The 27,944-nt window shown below is 39.2% G+C and overlaps 1 protein-coding gene across 1 annotated transcript in view; it reads left to right on the top strand.

Moving 5' to 3' along the window:
* The window catches only part of Pcsk2 (proprotein convertase subtilisin/kexin type 2), a 240,671-nt gene that overhangs the window by 34,847 nt on the left and 177,880 nt on the right, over positions 1 to 27,944 (top strand). The window contains exon 2 of the mRNA XM_051183273.1: positions 2,208 to 2,312. Coding sequence (XP_051039230.1) covers positions 2,208 to 2,312 — 105 coding nt within the window. The remainder of the gene's footprint in view (positions 1 to 2,207; positions 2,313 to 27,944) is intronic.

The raw sequence follows: 27,944 nt of genomic DNA, 5'->3' as shown, positions 1-27,944 counted from the left end.
CTTTTCAGTGAACAATGTCGGAGTTGTTATTTTACACAGATATTATGGTTGAAATAACTTTGAAACCATCTGCTTTCAAAGGAACTGTAGAGTTTGACATTAGTGGACACACAGGACATGTAATAAACCACACAAGTCTTACGGTTATTATTGGCAGAGTACTGTCTTGCTTGATTAAATGCTCCTGGGAAGGCTGCAAGCTTCTTGTTCATTTTCAGAATTCTGCAATAGTTGTTTGACTGTGTTTCTGGTGTTTTAGTTGCTTTTTTGAAAGTGATTTTTGGAGTTCCTCAACCCATACTTCTTGAAGGTCTCCCTGCCCCAAAACATAGCAGTATCTTTAATTATTAAGCAAGAGAGAAATAAATGTTTAAGCATAGGTCAGCAATGGAAAGTCTTGTGGTATCCTTCATGTCATAGCAATAGCTATTAAAAGAGAGGTAAAAGTGGAGGGAGTGTGTGATAACATGTGAGTGGCAAATGAACAACCATTTTACATAATAATACTTAATAGGTTTGATAAATGTGAGCAAAATCACCTTGTGTATTAAAGGAAATAATTATTTGCTCCTGAGAGTGGGTTGACTTAGAAGAAAAAAAAAAGAAAGAAAGAAAGAAAGAAAGATTGCCTGTAGTGGGATATTCACTTTGTCTCCTTCTGTGGCACTGACCACGCCCATTGGGGGGTGGAGCCATGGGCGGAAGAGACCTGTGGAAGGAGGTCGGAGGGGGCCAGGAAAGGCTCTCTCTTTCTGGCATGACTCAGACAGGAGAGGATCGGGTTGAATTTCCTGGTGTTCATCTGTCTAGGTTGTAAGTTATTTCTCCCTGAATAAACATCTATTCGGCCTATTTGTTTATCCTGATCCTTATTTACCACAATAATTGCCCCTTATGCCAAATACTACAAATAAAGAAAAGGTAACTTTTTTAAATTTTGGTTCTTTTTGTATATGACCTTTGTATTTTCCTGAGTTTTCCAAATCTCTTGTATGTTCCTTTTATGATGATGACAGTTACTTAAGAAATATGCATGCCACACTGAGGCCCTACTTGATCTAACAGGTCTCAAAGAGCCCCGTTTAATTTTGAAAAACTCCTTTCAAAGTGTGTACTTCCTGCCTCCTTGTCTTCCAAGCACTTGGTTGCATCACACACGCTTCTATATTTCACAGTCAAACACTTTGAATGGTGGGACACTTTAGTTCAGGAACCCCTTTTAAAGCTCATGCAAACCATGTACCATCTCTCCACTGAAAATGAACATACTCACATTATTTTCTTAATTGTGAAGCATCTAGTTAAATTAACTGTTCAGGACAAGTACTGAAAGCAAGGTCATTCATCAATATCATATAACATGAATTATAAAAATGGTTTTTCTAATGTTAGTTGTAGTCTTCCTTTTTGTATTAGACAAAAAAAAGAGGGGAATTGTGGTTACATACTATTTATGATTTAATAGAGTCACTGGAGATCAAAATGAAAAGCTAGCCACAGTCACAGAGCCAGGGGGTGGTGGTACACACCTTTAACCCCAGGACTCGGGAGACAGAGGCAGATGGCCACACTGAGCTATACAAAATTGATCCAGTCTAAAAAAAGAAACAGCTCATACAAAGGTAATTTAGCACTTGGGATCACACACCTTTAATCCCAACACTAGGAAGGAGGAGACAAGAGTGATACGGCTTGGTGGAGAGAGGAATATAAGACAGGAGGAGACAGGAACTTGGAGGAGTTTGGCCTGAAGTTTGTTGGAGACAGCATTGTACTCTGAGGATTTGTGGAGACAGGATCAGCAGGCACTTGTTACATTTAAGTGACCACACTGTTCCCAACCAGATAAGAGAAACCAAAGAGTCACAGGGAAACCCCAAGAGAGTTAGGTAATTGGTCTAAAGAGCGTTCTTTGTCACAAGACACCCCTGGGGCAACTGGGCACTGTGTGGTGTATAAACACTTTCTAATAGAAGAGGTTGGAGAATTCAATGTATGAGTGTGAAGACAGGAATGTAAAAACTTGGAAGAATAAAGGGCATTTGAAGGGAAGAAATGGGTACCAGAGAGACAGTGAGGAAAGTAAGATCACAGAGGTTGGGGTCTAACAGCAGATTTGAACTATGTCCTCACACAGTTCCTGCTTCATGTTTCTATCCTGGTACCAATCGGGAAACTAACCATCCTGTCTGTTTGGCTTTCCACAGCTCCCCTTTGCAGAGGGCCTGTATCACTTTTATCACAATGGCCTTGCAAAGGCCAAAAGAAGACGCAGCCTACACCACAAGTGGCAGCTGGAGAGGGACCCCAGGGTGAGTTCTGCCCAGAAACCTTCATCTTGATATCCACTACCACACCAAAACTCACCCAATGTATACAAAGGGCAGGCAGGAGATGTTAGAAGAAAGACACCATAGACTCACTGCTCCCATTTTGTGCATAGTAAATAACCCTAGGCCACATGTGCAGGAATGGGGGATGAAACTCGGGTGCTTTGTTGCCTTCTGTTTATAACATGAAGATTGCAGATTGCCTGGAAACATGCTTTGGCCTGTGATTAATGGAAAGACACACAGTGATATACTGGATTTTTTATGAAAGGTTTGTACTGGCAAATTCGTTCTTTGAAACGTCCTGTGTTTCATATTATGAACAGAACAATATGTAGACCAGTAGATGATGGTCATCTCTCCACAGTCAGTGGGTGTCTCAGTATCCATGCATGGCTGCAGCCCAAACCTCAATCAGTCATCTTCCCTTGTATATTCTTCTACTGACCCATGTGGTCTTCACTCCTCAGCTATCTACTTTTTATTTTAGTAATATTTTTAATTAAAATTGTTATACCATTTCCCCCCTTTCCTTCCCTGCCTTCAATCAATCCCCTCCCCTTTGTTCCTTCTCTAATTCATGAACTCTTTTTTTTTTATTTATTGCTATTTTCCTACAAAAAAACACTTGAATATAAATATAACCTGTTAAGTCAACTTAGTGTCATTCATATATATATATATATGATTGATTCTTCCTCCTTTATGTTAGGATGTCTATTGGTGTTGTCCTTGCTCAGGTCTTGCTTAGGAAACCGTATTGCTAAGGTCTCATGTATACATCTTCCATGTCATTTCTAGGAGATACAATCTCACAGAAGACTTGCTTGTCCTTTGGATTTTGTAATCTTCCTGCCACCTTCTTTCTTGATGTTCCCTGAGTCTTGGTGATGGGATTGTACAGCAGATGTGTCCACTAAGGCTAGGCACACTGTGACCGGTCACTCTCTATGTTGTGACACTTATGAGTCTCCATCTGATACAAAGAGAACTCAGCTGTCTCTCAATGTCCATGACCTCCATCTTTTACCTCTACTTTTTATTTCATTCTTAGACTCCAGATCTTACTTTTGACTCCCTTGGACAGCTAAAATTTGGTGTGTTTTTTTTTTTTTTAATCATATGTAGGATCTTAGCCATGAGGAGTTTCTCTCCAGTATTCCTGTTCTTTCTCTTCAGAGCAGGAACGTTAGCCATCATGACACACGTCCTCCTCTAATTTCAAACTACCCATCCTATACACTTATCCCACTGAGGGTATTTTGGTTTCTCTTAGCCAAGTTCTAAGAGGCAAAGTACACCAAGGTCAAGTTTCTGTCTCTGGTTTGAAGGCAGTGCAACCTCTTTCTTATGACTCTTAAGTGAGTGAGATGTTTGAGTTAGGGGTTTGTACAAAGTCCCTTTTAATAAATAGATCTGGGGCTTTATTCTTCTGAAACAGATGAACATTCTATCAGTTTTAATTGGAGCTTTAATTAAAAAATAAAGGCTCACTGGCACTTTTGATTTGTTCCTTAACAGGGGTCTTTCCACACAGCCTGAGGAGAATGTTGTCATTGCCTTTGCAATAAAGACCAAGTGTCTAATGCTGAGAATGTTGTATAAGTCACCACCATGACCTAAGTGAAGAGCTCTCTTTCATAGCCTTGTACTTGGCCAGACTAACTGCCCAGGGACACCTTTGAGCACATTGGAAGGGAATTATTAATATCATTTTTAATACAAGTAGGTACCACTGGGTAAGGACCACCAAGGTACCCTATGAAACTGTTTGTCCCTCATGTCAAACATGCCCCAGCTTACCTATGATGGCCAATAAGTTTCCTTTCACTATTATAATGATACAGAAGCTGTGTTAGTTTTTCTACTTCAATAGTTCAAAAGCATTTCCCTCCCACATACTCAAAAGGAATGAAGAAAAACAGAGAGATACTTGTAAGCCCAGGCAGTCTGAATGAAGAACTGAAGAACATGCTATTTGAAAAGCCATTGTTTGGATCAGGGAGATTATGTGATGTCACTAAGCTGAGATTATTTCATTTGAAATGATCTTTAGCATGGTGATTCTTGGTGCTGTGTAATGTTTACAAAAAGGGAAGATAATGAGATGGATTGGTAATAAAGAAAGATTTCACATTGGTAATTCTATTCATTTGTCTTTCTTCTCAAAACATTACCTTTTATTACTAACAGGGGCATCTGTTCCCTTCTGTCATGCATTTTAAGTGTCCTAGTAGCCAAACTGCCTGGACCTAGTAGAAGTAGACTTCTGTCCTGCTCATAAAGGCCCACAGAAGTCATCAGGGAACCTAGGCAAGATTAAGTAACCTTAATTCCAATAATAAATTCATTTTAGGGGAATAAATAGAGCCTGAAGTTCTCAGACATCTTCAATAACAACAACAAAAGTTGTTTTGGGGTTTTTTTGAAAAAGAACTCTACTTACAACTGCTACATTCCAAAATGTTATATTAAGACTTCTCTCTTTTCTGTGTGATATTCTTGTGGACATATAATGTTAGGTATCTGCACAAGTCAGAATTAGCAGACACTATTCTTAAACAAAAATCATTGGTAATTATTGCAAAAGTAGCAATGTGAAAATTCACCCTAAGGCTTTATAAAACTTAACAAAAATGCAAGCGTATATTTTGGCAATAAGGCAAGCATTTGTACCTTGTAGGTATGCCAGCTTCAGGATTTGTGCAGGCTAGTTTTATGTCAACTGACCCAAGCTAGAATCATCAGAGAGGAGGTAGCCTCAACTGAAAAAATGCCCCCATAAGATCTGGATGCATCAGCTCCTACCTCCAGGTTCCTTCCCTGTTTTATTTGTTTTCCTGGCTCTCTTTAATGGGGAATAATGATATGAAAGCTCTGGTGAAATAAACCCTTTCCTCCCTGAATTGTTTTGGTCATGGTGTTTTATCCCAGCAATAGTAACCCTAAGTAAGACAGTGTAGTGAGGTAGTCCTTCTGTAGCACTGACCACGCCCATTGGGGGGTGGAGCGATGGGCGGAGGTGACCTGAGGAAGGAGGTCGGAGGGGGCCAGGAAGGCGCTCTCTTTTTCTGGAGTGACTCGGACAGGAGAGGATCGGGTTGAATTTCCTGGTGTTCATCTGTCTAGGTTGTAAGTTATTTCTCCCTGATTAAACATCTATTCGGCCTATTTGTTTATCCTGATCCTTATTTACCGCAATAAGACAGGGTTACTAAGCATTTACCATCAGATTGCAAAATGAAAATAAATAATAGAGAAATAAAAGGGGGATGGTCTGCAAAACTTGAAGAATAGTTGATACAGGCTCTCATCTCTTGCATAGATGATGCAAATTGTTATTCATGAGCCATAATTTAAGAGTAAGTTGTTCCTTCCTTCTCTGAAAATGTCTTCTAGACCATAGCCTCTCAAATTGCATGCTGCAGCCCACATGGGGTTCTGCAAATAAATACTGGAAATATAAAATAATTAACAACAGAAAAGGTTTCTGACCATATGACAGCCAAATGAACAATGAATCTAAGGTGTTTCTGGCAGCCTGTGCCCATATTATGCCAGGTAATTTCACTGCAGCCTGGTTCTGACGTATATGTATACTTTGTCACACAAATGCAATGCCAACCAATACTGCCTGGCACACTGTTTTAATTACTTTTCTATTGCTTTGATCAAACACCATTACCAAAGCAAATTATAAAAGAAATAATTTAAATTTAGTTGACTTACAGGTTCAGAGGGTTAGAGTCCATGATGGCTTAGTGGGGGAACAGAGATCTCACATCTTGATTTGCAGCCATGAAGCAGAGATACACAAAAGCACAGTCATTTGAAACCTCAAGGCTAGCTAGTCCCCAGTGACACATCTCCTACAACAAGACCAGACACCCTAATCCTTCCCAAACAACTCTACCAACTGGAGACCAAGCATTAAAATATATGAGGCCGATGATTCTAATTTCATTCGAACAACCACACACCTCAGCTCAAATTCAAGCACTTTTTCTGTTATAAATTGCAGTGTTTTACTGTAAGTTTTCTTCGCATACAGAAATATAATGGTTTAATGATGGAAAACAAAGACTTTTAGTATTTCCCTACCAGCATTTCTCAGCATGCATCAAATTGGTATATCATTAGATTGTATTGTATTATAATATTTGACTTTAAAAATTGCTATTTGAGCTGATGACTTGAGTTTCAAAAAAAAAAATCATTGAATTAATTTTGGCTGAGGCAGAATTTCCAACAATTTATATAACAGCCCTAAACACCATTTTGTACTACGTGTTTATGAAAAGAGGCCAATTATAAAATAAAAGCATCCATCAACTCTGAGAAACATTAAAAATGCTTAATCAAATATTTAGTCAAGATTTAATACTTTAAGCAGAAACAAATATATCTAAGTATGCAAATATCTATCTCAATATGCAAATTCACCCTCATCTTTACTAAATGCTAAAATTATAAATGTACCAGAAAAACTATCTTAAAATAGTTTGTGTAGCTATTTTATATTTCTTGGTACTCAGACTCACAGAGAAAAAAAAATCTTGACTACAAAATACTCATGATTTGAAAATGTTAAAAGTCCCATCCTATACCAACTGATCACAACTATGCAAGTCTCCTCAGCACCATCCTTCCTGGTCCCTTCACTCACTGTCTGTGACCTGTAAAAGGTAATATAAATCCCAAAGAACTGCATGTATGCAAAATAAGGGCTGATCTATTACAAGATCTTGGGGTTACATTCAGCTAGGCAACTTTTTGGACTAAGAAACCAGTATTCATTACCAACACACACACACAAACACACACACACACATACACACACAATACATACGAGAAAAACAAGTAGCGGATAAACAGAAAGATGGATGGATACCTCAGCTTTCTGTTTTTATTTGGGTTGGCTCTAGGATAGAAACTTCATCAATGTCCATTCCACTTAATGTTAGTGAAAGCTGGATAAAAGGGGGTTCTGAAGTATCACCTTTAATACACCCAATAATATGCAGACATGTGTATTATTTCAAAAGCATGCTTTCTTCCAGTTATTTTTCTCTGTGAACATATTAGTATACTATTGAGTGTCATGACTTAAGCTTGTGTGTTGTTTATTTCTGCAGTGCCTTTAGATAGTCTATATCTAAATACACAGTAGAACTTCAACAAGTGATGGCTGAATAAATGAATGATTTTCAACTCTCAGTTTTAAATAATGAAATAGTATTGCTTATACACACACACACACACATATGCCTTTTGATGTGTTCATAATCACGGGTAGAGGGAAACAGTTGCTATTTCACTTCTTCCAAGCTTACCCCAATGACTCTCACGATAAACTATTTTTTATTTTCTAAAATATTATATAGTTTCTTCCTAAGTATATTGATACTCATGACACAACAATATACATATGCATCTGCAAAGTTTAGGTGATGGTGAACAGGATTTGAAGATGTGATAAATCAAAATCTGGGATGAAACAATAAAAATAAAAATGCATTTTCAATACCACACTCAAAAAACTGCCCAAATACTCACTGCCATTTTAAAACCTCTCTGAGATTTGTCTGACTTGTTTAGAGCAGTGTCAGCAAATCTCAAAGTCAAACCTAATTGTGGTCTAAAGTCAACATATCAAAGCCCCATAAATTCGGAAAGACCTTGAAAAGCTATTGGAGATGAGATTTATTTAAAATGATGCTTGTTCCACAGCTCTCTCCTATCTAGTTTATACATGAATTTTTTAAAGAAAAATATAACTGAAATGCAAAGGGAACTCACACTACTTTATGAACAACAGACTCTCGTCAAAGGGAAGCTAAGTGGTTTGATGAAACAATCTATGCTTTATTTATTGAGAGAAGATATATTTGACTTAAGATTACAATGTGCATGCATTTTATTTTCTAAGTAATCTACTAGATCATACAATTATCCCCAAAAACTCATTTTAAAACCTGTTTTAGTTTTATACTTCAGAAACTTCCAGAAAGGACCAGAAAGGACAGCATTAGAGCACTTAGCCTAATATATGAAGCCTTGGGCCGGATCTTTGGAATAAGAAAGAGGGATGCGAGGCAAGGGAACTGCTAGTCCATTGAAAGCATGCCCTTTTTCTCATGTCCCAAAAAAGGGTGAAATTTCCTAGATTCTTCCTCTTCCTATATGTCCAGCATTCAGTCACATGATCTGAGCCTTATTTATTTATTTATTTATTTATTTATTTATTTATTTATTTATTTATTTATTTGAGACAGGGTTTCTCTGTGTAGCTTTGGAACCTGTCCTGGGTCTTGTAGACCAGGCTGGATTTCAATTCACAGAGATCTGCCTGCCTCTGTCTCCCAAGTGCTGGTATTAAAGGCATGTGCCACCAATGCCCGGCTCTGAGACATTTTTTTAACAGTCTGTTTTTTAACATATTGGTGACATTTTTCTGGAACTCCAATAACGCATAAAAGTTTGTTTCTGCTGATAATAGAATCACTTCAAACATTCACAGCCTTATCACCAAAGCAAGAGAGAACTTGCTATTCTTTGAAGTAAGCTAGGCATGATTCATGTGACTTGCTTGTAATAGTGTGAGCTAATTTCTTTGTTCATGTGATTTAAACAATAGGATAATAGATATTGTTTTTATAGATGAGTTTATCATCACAATTGACACTTGGGTTGCTGACAAAAATTGAGAATGCCTTGTAATTGCTGCAGGTTCTTTCCTGACTTGACACACTAATGCACTGACAACTAATTGAGTGCAGTGATTTAACCATAATTAGTGAAATTCTTACTCAGCTATGTGTAGACTCAGATAGAAAAAAATAAAAGTGAGCCATGAAGGAACCCTTAAAAATACAGCCATGATATAGCAATTCAGCCATAGTTCACACACAACTTCTGAAAAATTTAAAAAAAAAATCGATGGAACCTCAGTGGTTCACAGCAAGTCGAGAAATTCATGTGCCTCCTTCCCATATAAGTTACATAAAATTTTGTCACAACTGCTAAACTATCAGCTCCCAGTTCTTTTCAAAGACCTGGAATTGGTGATCAGTTTTTTAAATAAGAGCAGGTCTTTGGAAAGGACTTTGGTTCTGGCCACAATTATTTCTTGGATTTACAGTGATGAAAAGAATATTTTCACAAATAGACTATTTTCCCTCATAGTCCTTACTGCTAGAATGGTGGCATTTCCTATCTTGGGATTCTGCTCAAAGAAATGGTTAGGAACTGCGTCCTTTCCCTTCAGGATATTTTTTTTTTAATTTTTCTCTTATATAATACGTCCCAACGGCAGTTTCCTCCACCCTCTACTCCTTGCAGTTGACCCCTTATCCTCTTCTCTCCCCAGGTCCACTATCCCCCCATTTCCCTTCAGGAAAGAGCAGGCCTCCCAGGGATATCAACCAAACACAGTGTAACAAGATGCAATAAGACCAGGCACAAACCCTCATATCAAGGCTGGAAGAGGCAACCCAGTGGGAGGAAGAGCTCCCAAGTGCAGGCAAAAGAATCAGAGACACCCCACTCTCACTGTGAGGAGTCCCACAAAAATCCCAAGCTAAACAGTCATAATATATACAGAGAACCGAGCACAGACCCATGTAGGCCTCAGTAGTTGCTGCTTCAGTCCCTGCCTAATTGATTCTGTGAGCTGTGTTCTTGTGATGCCCTTGACCCCTCTTGCTCCTACAATCCCTTGTTCCCTCTTCTGTGGGATTCCATGAGCTCTGCCTAATATCTAGCTGTAAGTCTCTGCATCTTCTCCCATGAACTACTGAAGGAAGCCTGGCCTGGGTACCAATCTATGAGTACAGTAGAATATCGACATTTTTTTAACCAGTCTTGCTTTGTTCTATCCTCGGCCTCTGACTTTCCTGACTATCTTCTTTAGAAAAGGAGGAGCATAGGCTTACCTGTATATTTACTTGTTAGGAGACATAACTAGGGGCATGATGGGTTATAGATCTCATTTTAACAAGAAGTGCAATAGTCCTACTAGCATTTTGCATTTGTATAAAACTTTTATTCTAGAGGCTGTCAACTGCTACCTCTTCAAATTCCCATTTCCTTGTAGCATCAATTGCAGCAAGAGCAGGTTGAGACTTAACAAAAGTTACATGGATTACAAAGGGCCTTAACTGTTCCACAGCATTGTTCTGTCACAGATTGCTATGTCATAAATTAATTTTCCCTGCTCCTGTGCACAAAGTATTAAGGAAAGGAAGAGTCTGAAGGAAACATGGATGAGCTCTGATGAGCTCTTTGCCTTGAAACTTTACAGTATAATTTTATCATTTAGACAAAATAAATTCTGAGGGGGTAAATGTCATTGGGATCACATAGCCATTATTTATGGAGAAGTAAATAAAGTCAGTTACCTTTCCAATAGTAGGATGTATTTAAATAAAAAGCTAAGTGGGTACGTGTTTAGAGTAGGTTTTTCCCCGGCCAGTCAGGTCCCTCTGCCATGCCAGCCCCAAATAACACACAGAGACTCTGTATTTGATATAATTCTGTTGGCCAGTTACTAGTTTCTTAGCGTCTAGCTCTGTCTTAAATATTAACCCATTTCTATTATTCTAAGTACTTCCACGTAGTCTCATCTTACCAGAGAGAGGGGCTGGCATTCTGCTCTCTCAGTCCTCCATCTTGGATCTCCTCCCTACTACTACCTCTCTCCTCCTTGTCTCCTAGTCCCTTCTATCATGCTTTCCTATTAACCATTAGTGCTTTGTTCATTAACCAATGCGAGAAACATATTTATAGAATGACATCTCCCATCATCTCCTCTTTTCTGTCTAAAATAAAAAGAAGGGTTTTAACCTTAATATAGCAAAATATATAACAAAACAGTTATCAAACAAGAACCACAGTTAACAATATTTAGTCCATTAACATTTAGCAAGATTTAAAGAAAATATTCTATCATCTATCCTATTTTTGTGAATGTAAAGTCTTATGTGTAACTGATTTTCAATCCTAATTAAGGGAAATTATAACCATAACTATTTGTCTTCAGTTCTTCAAAGACCATAGAAGGTTAGAAAATATAGAAATTCTAGAAATGACAGAGACAACTCATTACCTGGTTAGTCATCCAAAGTTCTTCTGTAATGTTCCATCTTCTACCTATAGGCCACAGTGTGTCTGGCAGACTCCTCAGCAAAGCAGGAAACTTTAAACTGTCCATCTTTATTGGCAGATTGTCAGTCATTTTTCTGTATCCTGAGGACTGTCTGGCAGACTCTTCCATGAAGCAAGAACCCTATAGCAATGTCCATCTTGTATCAGCAGTCATTTTCCTGTGGGTCCTGCATCTCCAGTTTATATAGTATAAAGTCAAACAGTCCAGACAAGAGTAGTCTCTTGCCCGAATGGTTAGTTTTACGATTTTGGAAGTAGCTCCATAACGCGTTTTTTTCGATGTCCATCTTCCTTTCTGATGTAGGTGGTATTGTCAGGAGCAGTTAAGTCTCATTGTCAAGAAAATCCCTAAACCATTTTAAATGCCATATTCTGTAGGTCTTTGAAAGGTTTGAAAAATGTCTTATCTCAAACATATCTCTGTATATCTAGAAAACCTAACTAACTTAACTATAAGTTTTGACTATTATAGGTAACTATCTATAATCTTTACTGAGTTACACATTACATTTCTGAAAGAGCTATATAAACACAATACCTAAATAAGAGGCGAAATATGCATATCACAAAATTGACCTTAAATTGTATCAATAAATGAAAATCCATTCCAAAACAAAGTATTCATATCTATACCACAATTTCCTTTATACCTTTAAAGAGATTGGTTGTGGTCATTAACCATTTATAACCAGCCCCATTTAAATGAAAACAAATATTTATAAACAATATTTTGGAATTTGGATATCTTTTTTTTTTAATTGTTTCCTGCTGGTAGGGGGCGTTGTCATGGGGGTTCCTAAGAAGACATAGAAATCTTGACTGTAGTTTCTAAGGCTACGTTGTCCCAATTGTTTTGAATGTTGGATCATCTGGGTCACTGTTTTAGGGGGTCTGGCTTGATCAAACCATATTAGCCTGGAAAGAATCCATAGCTTTTCATTTTCTGTGGAAACAAAAATATAAATCCTTTTCCCCAGTAATCTGTCCATAGACTTAAATTTTAAAGTTAAATCATTTTTAAAATATATGAATCGGATTAATTTAGCAGCATTTCTTTTAACAGTTGTTATTTCCTCAGTAGGCAAACGATTTATAAAGACAACAGAATAGCATATAGTATCCAAACTTTTTCTGTGCTTTCCATCTTTATGTGGCTTTTTCATTATTTTATTTTTTTTCTATTTCTATTTTTTTATTTTTTGAGACAGAGTTTCTCTGTGTAACTTTTATCTGTCCTGGAATTAACTCTGTATACCAGGTTTACTTTGATACCACAGAGATCTGCTTGCCTCTGTCTCCTGAGTGCTAGAATTAAAGCTGTGTGCCACCATACCCAGCTACCTCTGTCTTTTTATTCTTTTTTTTTTAACCATTTTATCTTTTTTCTTTTTCTCTCCCAAGCCTACATATATTTTAAAACATATTCTTAACCTTTAGAGGTATTTCTTAATCTGAATCTGTCTTTACTGTAAATCTTTATCTTTTTGTGGCCACGAGTCTTTTATCTGGTAACAACATTGCTAAAATGAAAGCCACAGTTGTATTAGCAGTGGTCTATCCAAGATGGTGGGGGTGGGGTTACCTTTCCCACCAGAACTGAGAGTTGTGCTCACTGCTTTGGTCGATGCTGCCATCCAGCAGCATGTTGCCCGCTTGGAGATATGGTCACTGCCATTGCCACTGTTTTGTATGTAGTTTTGTATCAAGCCTAAATCTTTTCTTTAGACTAAAAGGGAAATTGTAGTGAGATATTCACTTTGTCTGCTTCTGTGGCACTGACCACGCCCATTGGGGGGTGGAGCCAGGGGCGGAAGTGACCTGTGGAACTAAGTCTGTGGAGGAGCTGAGGAATGCTCTCTTGCTGGCTGGACAAAGAGAGGAGAGCATCCAGTAGAACCTGCTGGTATTCATCTGTCTAGGTTGTAAGTTATTTCTCCCTGAATAAACACCTATTCGGCCTATTTGTTTATCCTGACCCTTACTAAAGCACAATAGGTATGGGTATGGCTAATGAGCTTGTAGTTCTTTAAAACAATGTTCTCATCACTAATTGAACTCTAAGTTAAAGATAATATCATTTAAATACTAAGATATACCATAGGCTAACTGGGCATGGTGGCTCTGGCCTTTAATCCTAGCACTTGGGAGGTAGAGGCAAGTGCATCTCTCTGAATTTGAGGCCAGTCTGTCCTTCAAAGAGAGTTCCAGGACAGCAAGGGCTCCTACACAGAGAAACCCTGTCCCCCACCCCCCAAAAAAAGAAGGTATACCATAGGCTTGTATAATTTAGGTTAACTGAATAGGTTGAGCCATAAAGGAATGGGAAAGGGAAGAGGGGACTGATAAGGACAGGTGCTTGCCTCACCTCCTCTGCTGGGTTATTCTGTGCCCCACTGTGGCCAGAAACTGAACAATGGGAATAGCTAAACATAAAGTTGCTCTCAGTTTCCTAGTGGCTCTCACAGTTTCTGGATGAGAGATTATAGAGTTTGAAGATAATACTTTAGGTACAAAATATTGCCTGAATACAGACTTCATCTGCTGTGGGAGCAATGGGACATGACCAGGTTCCAAACTTCCACACTTGTAGAATATTGTCTCAATATTTATGTCTAACTTCCCCCAAGGGATTCTCAAAGATAATTTTAACCATGCATAATTTCCACTTTACATGCTTTAGAATTCAATCCTTGAGGTGTGATTTCTCGATGAAAAAGTAAACAAAGATGGTATCTTCACTTGGATTTCCTAGAAACACATTCTGAAAAGTAAAGTCATGTGCAGTTTTCTTAAGGAATGAGGTAGGTAGGGGTCAGCACAAGAAAACACTGACCTTGAATGTGCTAGCAACAGCTACCTCAGTCAATTCTACAGATTTGGAAGCAGCGATGTCCCTTCAGTGAGACACCAACTTGTAACAAGAAAGCAGGCTTGTGTGCTCCTATGTTGACCAGATGATTGGTATTCCTTAAAGGTCCTTAGATGAATCACATCCTCCTGCCAAAGGCAATTCAGAGTCAAGGGCAAAGTCTGGGACATCTTCAGCAGCTGGAGTATTTCTTCAAAGTGACCCGAGAAAATACCATAGTGCCCACCACAGCTGGCATGTCCAATTAGCTCAAATTGTCTTCTGAAAAGGGAAGAAACCCACATTTGACTCCAAAGAAATGTTATGCAAGTAAGCCTGGAGTTCAGAAACACATCAAACACCTGCCTTCCCTTTAGGAAACATGTTTGGATCCACTGCAGCCACAACTTCCTATTCTGCCCTATTCCCATATCATCATGTTCACATATGTCAGGTCAAGGGAAGCTAAGTAATGTCCTCAAGATGATCTAAGGCTGAGGGGTCCATCTAGCACTACAAGAAAGGTCTCTTTTACTCAGAGGTAGCTATTCCAGAGTCAAGCTATTTCTTACTCAACCCAGCTCCTCGCCTCACCCCCATCAGTCTCCTCCAAAGCTCATTTTAAACTCAGGGGGAAAGCCTGAATCTGTGCTAATGACCTTGACCACATTTTGAGCCCAGATGCTGAAGCTGTGAGATCCAAGTGGAGAGCAGCTCCTGGGTTCGCCTCCCATCTGGCAGCCAAATTCATTTTCTAGACACTGTGTCAAGAGTCCAGCAGGTGTTTATAAGTGATGTTTTTCAGGATGACTTGGCAGCACCCAGAGATGAACCTGATGGGAGGGTGGGGGGTAGAATCAAAAGGAGATGCCTACATATGTGTCCATGTTGGTGGAGAAAGCTCTTCTGCCTAAATTCACTGGTTTTATTTTCCAATAGAGAGCAACTTCCAGTTGCTCCTCTGGGCATTGCAGATGTGCCTGGCTTTCTGCCTCAGTGCTCTGCTCTTGATACTATAATTAACTATTTGTGGGGAACTGGGGAGAAGTATTTACTACAGCTTCAGAAAGGCAGGGGAAAGCTGCCAGTGAGTAAGCCTGGTTATTTCCCTAGACGTGCGTACATTTTTTTTAAATGATGGCTGCTATTCTTGCTGCTATCCATAGTAAAGGGGAGGGAGCACTCTGGGGGATGCAGTGAGCAAACCCAGACGGCTTGCAGCAGATGGAAGCTTCATTGGGAGAAATCTAAGTGTGTAATGTAGAGCTCAAGCTAGCCTCAAATTCACTCTGCATCCCAACCTAGCCTCAAATTCACCCCTTCCGCCTCGGCTTCCTGAGTGCTGGGGCTCCAGGAGTGCACTGGTATGTCTGGGCCACATGTATAGTCTTTCTAAATCACAAAAAAAAAGACTTCTGGAGAAGAACGAGCAAACTCTCAGGATTTCCTGAGAAAAAAGCATAAGTGAATGTAAAACGACTTACTCCTGACTTGCCTTAACAAGTTCTCTTCCAGTCTGTCCCCAAGACACAAAAAGAAATGTCTTCATACACCTAAAAATTGTTCCTATTAAATGTTCTAAGTGAGTATTTTGTGTATGCTTACTAAACTCTCCATAAAACTCTTTTATCTGGATGCTTACCAATGAACCACATATTTACAGAACCCTACCTACCTGCTGGCCACTGTTCTGGGTCCTGGGATACAACAGTAAGTAAAACAAAGCCCTCCTCCCACAAAGCTTGAGTACTAATGAGGATGAAATGGAAAGGCATAAAACTCCATGACTGGGGGTTTAAAAATAAAAAGACAAAGTGTTGTAAGGATGTAGAGGGTAGAGAGGGAGGAAGACAGCACTCTGTGGGAGGAGTGCTCCTAGTTTATAAAAAGCATCCAGGGTTAGCTACCATGGTAAGGTTACATTTAAAATAGAGTCAAAGGAGATAAGAGGCAATCCATGTGTATATCTGGAGATACCGGATCTAGGCAGAAGAACAAGCAAGAAGAAAAGACCTGGGGTCCAGGCATACATAGTGTGTGCAAGACTGCAAGACGGGCTCTAGGAATGGTATGAAGGCTATAAAGAAATAAGACAAAGAGGAAGGGAGAGATGTGATCAGAGAGGAGAAAGAGGGCACGATCTTGGCATGCTAACCTGTCAGGTCATAAACTCTGGGAGTTTAAGAATGTCTTAGCCTATGGGGAAAGAAAGGTTACAAAGTGGAGCAGAGGAAAAGAAGATCTAGGCAACCTGAATGCACTGTTTTAGGAGAAAAGGACAGGTAGCTTAATCTAGATAGAAGCAGTAGAGTTGCTGTAATTTAGGCATGCATATTCTGTGAGGGAATCTTCAAATTTCTCATGCTTTTGTTGATGGGTTAGATGAGGAGAGAAGGAGAAAGCGATGAGACTCCAAAGACAGTGACCTGCTTTCTTACAGAGTGGAAATAATCCTCAGTTGAGAAAGAGTCAGGAGTAGGTTAATGGGCAATTGGCAGGCAGTGTATTAAGCATGTTAACACCTATCAAGTACATGAATAGAGAGGTGACATGAACAAATGGCCATAAGGATCTAGGAGAGAAGTCAAAGTTGAGGCATGCCCTAGGACTCACCCACTTGTTGGTAGAATTAAATGCCATGAGAGTACTAGTTAAAACTACCTATGAAATTTTACTAGTAGACCAAGAAGAGTAAAAAGAATGACACCTAGAAAAATCACAAAATGCAGGGTCCCAGAGAAGATGAGTGGAGACCAGCAAAAGAGCCAGCAACATGGCATACCATGTAACCAGATGTGCAGAAGTCAAAGAAGAAGAATCCAGTGAGTACCTCCTCATGCAGCCATATTTGAAAGACTAAACTGTTCTTTCCTACAATTATGTCAGTATTGTTCCACTTTTCACTCTTGTCTATTTTTCAATCATCCTCAAATGATACTGAAATCCATGGTAAGTAGATAAACTTACAAAATAAAAAACAAAGAAAAATTATATTGGCGGCATGAATTTTACTGGACATTGCTATGCCTGGGCTGGACAGTGAACAGTAAGACAAGGAGTCAAGTTTAACTGAGAAGGATGAGGACCAAGCTCTTAGGATTTCAAGCCCAAGGCTGAGGAGATAGTCAGGTCAGTAAGTGTTTATCATGTGATCGTGCAGATCCACCATGCATCCCAAGACTCCAGGTGGGAAAAACAACAAAGACTGATAATTTCTATTTACAATTTGAGTATTGGAGAAGTGAATACACAAGGATCCCTGAGTTTGCTGGACAGAGAGCCTGGTCTAATTGTGAACCGCGGGCCAATGAAAGATTGTCTCAAAAAACAAGGCAGATAATATGTGAGAAATGACACTTGAAGTTGTCATCTGACTTTAACACACACAGTCAAAAACACACATCAGCATAAACATGTACACTTACATACAAAACACACACTACACACACACACACAGAGAGAGAGAGAGAGAGAGAGAGAGAGAGAGAGAGAGAGAGAGAGAGAGAGAATAATGTACATGCCTTCATATACAGAGAATTCAAGTTGAACAAAGAAGTGTCTCAGTAAGGAGACCTGTTTCCACAACTGCATGGCAAAGTTACCAAGAAAGGAGCCTCTGATGTGCTGAGGAAACTGACCTCCCATGGCTCCTTTTAGTTTTAAGGAACTAAAGAAGTCAAGAAAAAGATAAATGTTTCTGGAAATCAATGGCAGAAAATTATAAATTCCAGCTAAGGAAAGTAAAAATCCAGCTTGTATTGATGGAATCCTTAACATATTCTCATTTTTCATAAAAACAAGATTCTTAAAATAATTTCTTTGTTAAGATTCAAAACCCTATCCAGAAAGGTGACACGTGTCTTTAATCCCAGCACTAGGGAGGTAGAGGTACAGAGGCAGACGGATCTCTGTGAGTTCGAGATTAGCCTGGTCAACAAGAGCTAGTTCCCAGATAGCATCCAAAGCCACAGAGAAACCCTGTCTCAAAAAAAAAAAAAAAAAAAAAAAAAAAAAAGATTCAACCCCTAACTAGAAAGTAATTTCTCACTCCAGTCACTGCTCCAAATGGAATGAATTTTACTCAGTACTTAGCTGAGACAACTGTGACTATTCCTCATTGGTAACATGAACAAGTATATAAAAATCTATCTCAGTACTAAAATTTCCTAAAATAACATTTTGGATAGCAAAGATAGGCTTGAATCTGTGGTTCTTCATAAAGGGTTTTAAGTCTTCAGAGCTCCCATCCATTGTTTCTAAGTTGGTTTAGCCCATGAGACTTTTATGATCATGTTCTCATCTGTAAAAGGGCTTGATGCTGTGAAATTCCGATCAAGGGAATATTTTAAAGTGAGTGGAATTGAATCCCTGTCATTTCAAGGTACATGTAAGTCTTGTGGGTTCAGAAGAGGACAAGGGGATGAAGCTGGGTCTAGACATGAGCAAACAGCAGCTAGACGATTATATTCACGTCTGAATAGCAGCTCTACTGCTGGAGTTTATCCAATTGGCTTGCCATTATCTGTATTGAAGAGTTGCCATCTTCTCTATGGTAAGCATGTCTCATTCAGCAATTTTAAAAACAAAAACCAAACAAACAAACAAAAAAAGAGAAGAAACAGGTAAGATAAAATATTTTCCATACCCTGAAAGAGAACAATCCATCTCCAGATATTAAAGAATTTCTTAACGGGTGTTAGTTGTAAGGACTTAGAGAACCCACATGAGAAAGCCCATCAGAAAATGGAAGCCCAGCAAAGCAATAAACTCAAATGATTATCTATCTGGGAGAAAAGGATGCTACTTCTAAGACCAGTTGGACTAGCTGTTGTTTTCTTAAACCAGTGCAACTAGTTCACACCTTCAGTTCCCATCTCTGTTCTGTGAGGGCTGTGGACCAGCAGGTCTCTCGACCTCCCCTTAGGTTTTTAAGGCTTTGATGCCACCAAAAATATGAAGCTTCCCCAACTGGATGAATCCAAAGCTGGGACAGAAACCCAGATAGTCTCACCAATTCACCATCCTTTCTTCGTGTATCTTTATTCCCCACTGATGAATGGAGGTTGTCCTCAAACTGATACCAAAATATGCTTGGAAGACCTACCATTTCTATGTTAGTATCCTTGTCTTTTAGAATAGAATTTCAAACCTGAGGTTAGCCAAGCTCTGGAAATCCATCTCTCCACCCAGGGAACATATTAGATGGTGAGATGAAGGTTATCTAATTCAAATAAAATAACTGCTCCACTAAGCTTTATAAATTTGGATTCAGTGTGGGATTTTATTTGGTATGGGAGGTGCATGGGAATGGGATTCCCTCTACTGAAAAACAATGTTTGAGGACTGGGAAGGTGGCTTGGCATGTGAAAGTGCTCGCAATCAACGCTGACACACCTGAGCTGCTTCTTCACCTCGCCTCATGGGAGAAGAAGCAATTCCCACAGTTGTGTTCTGACCTCTCCATGATGTGTATGTACACACAACACAAAAAAAAAACTGAAAACATTGTAGCCATGGTGTTTGAAAATAACTGAGTTTTTTGTCTTTTGTGCAGTTTTTTACATTTTTTTAACTTAAAACAATCTTATCATTCCCTCTACTTCCCATCTGCCCATTCCCCCCACCACACCCTCCATCCCATACCCTTTCTGTTTCTCAGGGAGGGTGAGTCCTTCCATGGGGATCATCAAAGTCTGTCACATCATTTGGGGCAGGGCCTAGGCCCTCCCCCATGGGTCCAGGCTGAGAAAGTATCTCTCTATGGAGAGTGGGTTCCCAAACTCTATTTGTACAGTAGGGATAAATACTGATCTACTACCAGAGCCCCCATAGACTGTCCAGGCCTCCTACCTAACACCCACATCCAAGGGGCCTAGTTCTATACTATGCTGGCTTCCCAGCTATCAGTCTGGGGTCCAGGAGCTCCCCCTTGTTCAGGTCAGCTGTTTCTATGGGGTTCCCCAGCTTTGACTCATTTGCTCATCACTCCTCCCTCAGTAACTGGATTCCAGGAGTTTGGTGCTTAGCTGTGGGTGTCTGCTTCTGCTTCCATCAGCTATTGGATGAAGGCTCTAGGATGGCATATAAGGTAGTCATCAATCTCATTATTGGGGAAGGGCATTTAAGGTAGCCTCTCCACTGTTGCTTAGATTATTAGTTGGGGTCATCCTTGTAGCTCTCTGGACACTTCACTAGTGTTAGGTTTCTCTTTAAACCTATAATGACTCCCTCTATTAAGGTATCTCTTTTCTTGCTCTTTTCTATTCTTCTCCTGATTCCTGATCCCTCTTGTTCTCCTCCCTGCTCCTCTTCTCCCCTCCTCTTCCTCCTAACTCCTCCCCATACTCCTAATTTGCTCAGGAGATCTTGTCCTTTTCACCTTTTCCAGGGGACAATGTATGTCTCCAATGTATGTCTTTCTCAGGGTCCTCCTTGTTTCCTAGCTTCTCTGGCAGTCTGGATTGTAGGCTGTTAATCTTTGCTCTATGTTTAAAATCCATATATGAGCAAGTACACACCATGTTTGTCTTTTTGTGACTGGGTTACCTCACTCAGGATTGTTTCTTCTAGTTCTATCCATTTGCCTGAGAATTTCAAGATTCCATTGGTTTTTGTTTGTTTGTTTGTTTTGTTTTGTTTTGTTTTCCTGATGATTAATACTCCATTGTGTAAATGTACCAAATTTTCTCCATCCATTCTTCAGTTGAGGGGCATCTAGGCTGCTTCCAGGATCTGGCTATTACAAATAATGCTGCTATGAACATAGTTGAACAGAACTTGTTGTATGAATGTTCATCCTTTGGGTATATGCCTAAGAGTGGAATTGCTGGATCTTGAGGTAGACTGATTCCCATTTTTCTGAGGAGCCACCATACTGATCTCCAAAATGGCTGTACAAGTTTGCACTCCCACCAGCAGTGAAGGAGTGCCCCCCTTTCTCCACATCCTATTCATTGTAAACTGCCATTGGTGGGAAATAACTGAATTTTAAATAAGCCCAATTCTTCATGCCATCCAGTCCTTGTCCACCAGGGATCAGAAACTGAAGGCCAAGAAAGACCAGGGAAATGTTTCAAGTTGGGGTGGGCCACACAGAAGCAAATATGAACCCCAAGGAAGAGGCCTCATATGAACTCATATGATCACAGTCAACTTTGATAAGTGTATAGGGTGACACTGTTAGTCTTAGAAATTATTTATGTTTACCTCCAGTCTGTGACTCATGGATGGTGATGGACAGGTGGTGTAGGGTATATTCACAATAATGTGGCTAGTCATTCTGTATTTGCATTTGCATTCAAAATGGAGTTAAATGTTCTTTGGAAAACAGAGACAAAGCACTACCTGAAAACCACTTTTACACACTCTGTAGTCCCTCAGAGTGGATTGAAGCCTTAAAAACAACACGTGGATAGTATGTTTAGAAAAGCTGATATATTCACACACACACATACACAGAGAGAGTGAGAGAGAAATGTGTGATCTGAGAATTAATGTCAGTAATTAAAATCAGAATGAAAGAACCTGTACTTGAGCACAGCCAAAGAAATTGAAGCTACCTTGCAAATTGAAGCCAACAAAACCATGTAGCTTGTTATGCAAAAATCTGTGCATTGCAGAAAGATTAGCATCCAGCTATGTTTATGAATCAACATGCTCATGACACTAAGCTATCAGGTGAAAAAAAAATGACTATAAACCTATAGACCACTATTCTACAAACCCCACTCTTAACTTTCCAAAGCCCTATGGGCCAACATCCAGCAAGAATCTCTTTGACTTCATTTACTGAGATGGTCCACACATAAACTTCTCTGAAAACAACAACAAACCTTAAAAATATATCCAAGTTTTATAAAGCATTCTTGTAGTTACAGAACCAAGAAAGTGTAGACAGGAGGATGGCAAGCTTAAGGTCAGCCTGAGCTACATAGTGAGTTCCAGGATAGATAGATAGATAGATAGATAGATAGATAGATAGATAGATAGATAGATGAAAGTTGGATGAGTAGGGAAATGGGGGAGGATCTGGGTGGAGTGGGGGAAGGAATTAACAATCAAATACACTAAACAAAATTCTCAAAAAAAACAATGAAAATTTTAAAATAATTTATTTGATGGAGGAAGCTCAAGACAGGTTTCTCTGTGTAGCCTTGGCTATTCTTTAACTCACTCTGTAGACCAGACTGGTCTCAAACTCAGAGATCTGCCTGCCTCTTCCTCCCAAGTGCTAGGATTAAAGGCACCACCACTCTCTGGCCAAAAAAAAATTAATTAAATGAAATAATAAATAAATAAATTCCCAGAGAGAAAATGTAGAAATTAAAAGGGGAAAATAAAGAAAAGGTAAAGGACACACAAATAGACAAAAGGAAATCTCTTCCTTAAAATAACCACAAAGGAACTGAGGAGATGGTTCAGCCATTAAAGGCTAGGCTCACAACCGAAATAAGCACAAAAACACAAAACTACCTTGTAATCTTTATCCACAATCCAGGTTCCACTCTTTGGAGCCAAGGACTTCATATTCTTCCTGAACACCTTTCCAACTTTTCAAAATTTATACACATCCTGGACTTTCTAGAACAAACATTTTTAACTCCTTCCAGGTTTCTTAACTAGCCTGGGTACCTCTTTTCCAAGCATTCCCAAACATAGCTCTCAGACTCAGAGCTACATGAATCATCTAGTCACACTCTGATAACAGCAGACAACAGCCACTGCTTGTATCTTCCCATATTTTCAAAACTATTCTCCTCGTAATCATGCTAGGATCATTTTAGCCTTTCCTGGAAGTCATAATGCTTATTATTGACTAGTGCTAAACCTACAGTGACCTTTTAGGTCCTTCTCACATTCACTAATGAGTCCACTCTTGGATTGGCATGTTTATCCTAAAACAAGAAACTTAGTTTGACTTGAATTTTTCAACTTGTGAGAATTCATTTTAATCTGCTGAGATTTCACTGGATCCTGATTCAATCTCCCTCTCATTTCCTGGCATCTGCGGTTTTGATCAACAGTGGTGACCTCAACTACTTCTTAAGAAAATCTGGAAGGAACAGAAAAACATGACAAAGCTAAGAGCCCCTCATCCAGAATGATATCGATCTATTAATATAGACTCAAAGCTGATACTATATTAAAAGGAAATTAAAAACACTCCAACTCCCAAAATGATGTAAGGAAAGAGAGGAACAACCTCACCAAGGTGATTATTTGTGGAGTGTGTGAGTGTGTGAGTGTGTGTGTGTGTGTGTGTGTGTGTGTGTTGTTGTTGTTGTTGTTGTTGTTGTTGCTCTCTGAGACATCAGTTTGTTTGCTGTGGAACAATCTAATTCAGCCATTCACATGACAGAAATCACCAGACCAACCAGTTTTCAATCTGGTCCTTTGATGCACTTTGAATTTAGTTAATAACTTGCTCACCCACCTGCAACTTTCTGGTGTTGAATCATGAAAATTTTTAATCGGAGACCCTATAGCAATGGGTAATTGCTCATCATGAGAGTGCCAGGTGACTCTTAAGTGTGGGCCAAATCCAATTTTTTATAAAACTTAATAAAGGGATTCCTTCTAAATAAGTAAGTCAAGACACCTCAGAAATAGACTAATTCAAGTGAGTACCATGTTTTCTGCAGCTAAAATATAACCTATGATTTGACTTAAATCAGTACACTCAAAAAATTATCCTAACATTTATTCATGTGACATGAGCAAGTTACTTAGCTTTCACTAATTATCTCCATCTTGCCATCTCTAACATTTCACAACAACGAAAGTTTGAATGTCTGGAAATAAATTGCCTTAATTTCAGAGCCTGACCATGGCATCACAATGATATCTGAAAAATAAGTGCCTGTGACTTCAAGTTAGAACAGTGACTTCACTCTGAAAGTGCTCATTCGGTTTCAATTCTGTTATTTTAAATTTTGTCAAGAGGGGAAAGATGATATTGCCAGCAGTTTCTTTTGCATACTCACCATCTAATTCACTACTTATTCTGCTGGTCTTCCTCTACCTCAGGAAACCTTTTAGTACAAATTTAAAACAGTGTTCCTTACATTGAACTACAATGGAGTCCTTGAACTTCCAGCCAAAATATATGAATGATAAAATTGTGATAAATTAAATTATTCTTCAATAACAAATTTAACCCTCATATTCCATCAGTTTAATATATAAATGTTTCTTTCTCACTTATTGTAGTAGTTACTTTTCTCATTGTGCCAGAATGCCTAGCGAAACCACTTACGGAAAGGGGGAGGTTATTTTGGCTTGCGGTTTAAGAGTACAGTCCATCGTAGATGAGAAGGCATGTAATGAGATTGTGAGGCACATGTTCATAGTATGTTCACTATGAAAAGAAAGAGAAAAAGTGAATGCTAGTGCTCAGCTCACCTTCTCCCTTTGTACCCTTTTAGGTTAGTTCAAAACCTCTGTCAATGAGATGATAGCTCTTGACTTTGGAGTGAGTTATTATTCCTCTAGAAACACCCACATAGATACACTCAGAGCCATTTCCCCTAGAAGAGTCTAAATCCAATCAAGTTGACAGTTGTCTTAGTTAGGGCTTTCATTGCTGTGAAAGAGACACCATGACCATAGCAACTCTTATAAGAAACTATTTAATTGAGGGTGGCTTGCTTACAATTTCAGAGGTTCAGACCTTTATGATCATTACCGGGAGCATGGCAATGTGCAGGCAGACCTGGTGGTAGAGCTGAGCATGATACATCTTGCAGGCAACTGGAAGTCAACTAACATATTGGGTGATATGATGAGCATTGAGCATAGGAAACCTCAAAGCCCACCCCCCACAGTGACACATTTCCTCCAACCCCTCCAACAAAGCCACACCTCCTAATAGTGCCACTCCCTTTGAGAATATGGGGTCCAATTACATTCAAATTACCACAACAGTGGTACATGCTCTATTGAGTTGGTAGAGATTTCTAATTGGCATAATCTTTCAATGACTGGTGTTGAATGTTTGATCATTATGAAATGACACTATCCTAATATATGACTTCCAGGGCATTGGGAAGGAAGAAGAAGCATAATCTCAACCCACAGTAGTTTGGAAACAACACGTATCACTCTTTTCCACATGGTCATGAATGGGCAACATGCACCTCTTGGTGTGAAAGAGATGAGATATGCAGATCTCCATTCTAGTCAGAAAGGACAAGTAAACTAAATACTGGAAGCAGTGTAAGTCACTCACACAGTGTTTCTGAATTCAGAATAATAAGAAGGTGAGTCAGAACTTTGGTGATTCCTTAGGATTAAGACTTTCCCATAAACTCAGCCCTTGGATTATAATTATATTGGCAACAATTACTTCTGTGTAGTCTGTGGTTAGTAAGAAGGTAAGGGCATTTGCATTAAATACAACAAATCCTTGTATTTCCCTTAAGTAGCTAGAACCAAGCTTCTTAGGATATAATTCTCTTTCACAATGTGACTTTGTCCCTTCTCTAACAATCATAAGCTATAGGGCTAGGAATGTAGCTCAATGAGAGTGCTTACCCAACATATAAAAGGATCTGGGTTTTATCCCCAGCATTGAAATAATCCTGGAGTTTATTTATCCACCCACAATGACATTTTGCTGACAAGAATGTGAGATGCTTTGTCAATTGTGGATACACCCACTACCTGACCTTGTAGCTTCCCATCCTTCCCCTGTCATGGGGCCATACTGGAAGTGTGGGCCACACTGAGAATATAGGACTGGAAGAAGGCAAATCAAGTAGAGAGGCTGATGCGTCATGGGAAGAGAAAGAGGAAGAAGCACCCAGAGAGAAGATACATGTGTACAGAAGCCATTCTGCAAGAGGAACTGTTGGCCCCAGGGACAAATCACTCAGTTACATCTGGACAAATCACTCAGTTACATCTGTTCTGAGTTCTGTACCTAAAAACCCTTAAGCCAAATGAAATGGTTGTTTGAAGTCACTGATTTTTGACATATTTACTGAATTCAGTAATAAACAACAATAGATAAATTTTCTGCCCAGGTGAACAATGAAAAAAAAATGAGTCATAGTTGGACCAAGTCAAAGTGAGTAGCATAGAACACCACACCCCAGTTGTCCACAGACTGGCACTGCCTTTATGTTGGTGTTTTGTTTGGTTATCAAGGTTTCTGTGGTGGTGTTTATATTTAACCTATAACTTGTTTCAGCTTGTATAGTATAAGGATTAGAGGTGCTATTGTTTTAACGTTAAACAGCACACAAATACCTGCGTGTTCAATGATTGGTCCCAGGGCAGCACTATTATGAGATAATGGAATTTTTGAAAGATGAGGCATAGGGAATAGTCCTTGGGTCACTGGGATAGTGAGGCTCTGTCTCCCTCCTCTTCCTTTCTCTGCTTCCTGTCTCATGATGTTAACTGGTTTGCCCTACCACACACTCCAGCCTCCCTACCACAGCTCCAATACTCTGGGCTCAATTGATCATGGATCCAAAACTACAAACAAGAATAATTCTTTTATCTCTGTAATTTTATTACCTCAAGTACTGGGTTATAGTGGCAGATGACTGTTCCCAAGGTAGATGTTGCCAAATTCCCTTTTGTGCATTTTTATTTCAATCGATTAACTTGAAAACATTGGAGGAACCAACAAAAAGTGTATTTCCCTGTTCTTAATCCTATTGTAGTTGATACACTTTGGATAGAACTGGAAGAAGTGGGCTTTTTGCTTAGCTGTGACATCAGCATTTGCTAAGTGAAGGACATTATGCTCTGTAAAGAGAACAGAAGGAAGTCGGGAGTTGCAAATTCTGATCACAACTCTTTGTCACTTAACACCTGCGTGAGCCCCAGAAAACCATTGTGCTTTCGTGATCCTTAATGTCCCTACTTATGAAATAATGAATGACACGAACTGAACTTATTTCATGGGCCTACTGTGACTGTCAAATACAATAGACAGGAGGAGTCACTGACAGGAAGTGCCATTGCTGTGCACAGAGATTCAGAGCAGCATTTTAACTTGTGTGCTGACAAATCTAAAAATAACCTCACTAAATATGTGTGGGAAGTGGGTATAAAAGGAACCTCCAATTTTCTTTTTAATTCAAACAGGTGCCTTATCAAATAGCAAATTACATGGGACTTAAGTTTTCTTTGAAGTGTGGGGGAACTTGAAGTCCGCTGCCTCTCTCATTTAAAAGGAACGAGCGCATCCAGACCCCTCCAATTCCTCTCGGAAGTTCTGCAACCTCCAGATTGCTCTGGAGTGGAAGACTTGTGGAAAAGATTATGAGTATAGCATTAATTCAGATTTTCCCCTTTTTAAGTGTCTACATTTGCTCTTAGACAGTTTTGCATAGTGTATTCTAACTACTATCACTCCCACACTCTCATATCTCATTCCCACCCCACCATCAAACCCTCTCCCTACAAGACCCTTTTCATCTTGTTCTGTGACCCATTCATTTTGTTGTCATTTGTTTGTTCATCTATTTGTTTTAATTACTTTTTGAGATTATAGTATAATTATATCATTTCTCCTTTCCCTTTTCCTCTCTTCAAAGCCTCTGATATACCCCTCCTTGGCCTCTGTCAAATTCATAGTCTTTTTTTCA

This window comes from Phodopus roborovskii, unplaced genomic scaffold, assembly GCF_943737965.1.
Source record: "Phodopus roborovskii unplaced genomic scaffold, PHOROB, whole genome shotgun sequence".
In the NCBI taxonomy this organism is placed as follows: Eukaryota; Metazoa; Chordata; class Mammalia; order Rodentia; family Cricetidae; genus Phodopus; species Phodopus roborovskii.
Note: the sequence above shows the minus strand (reverse complement) of the source record. Positions and strands in the feature narration are given on the sequence as shown.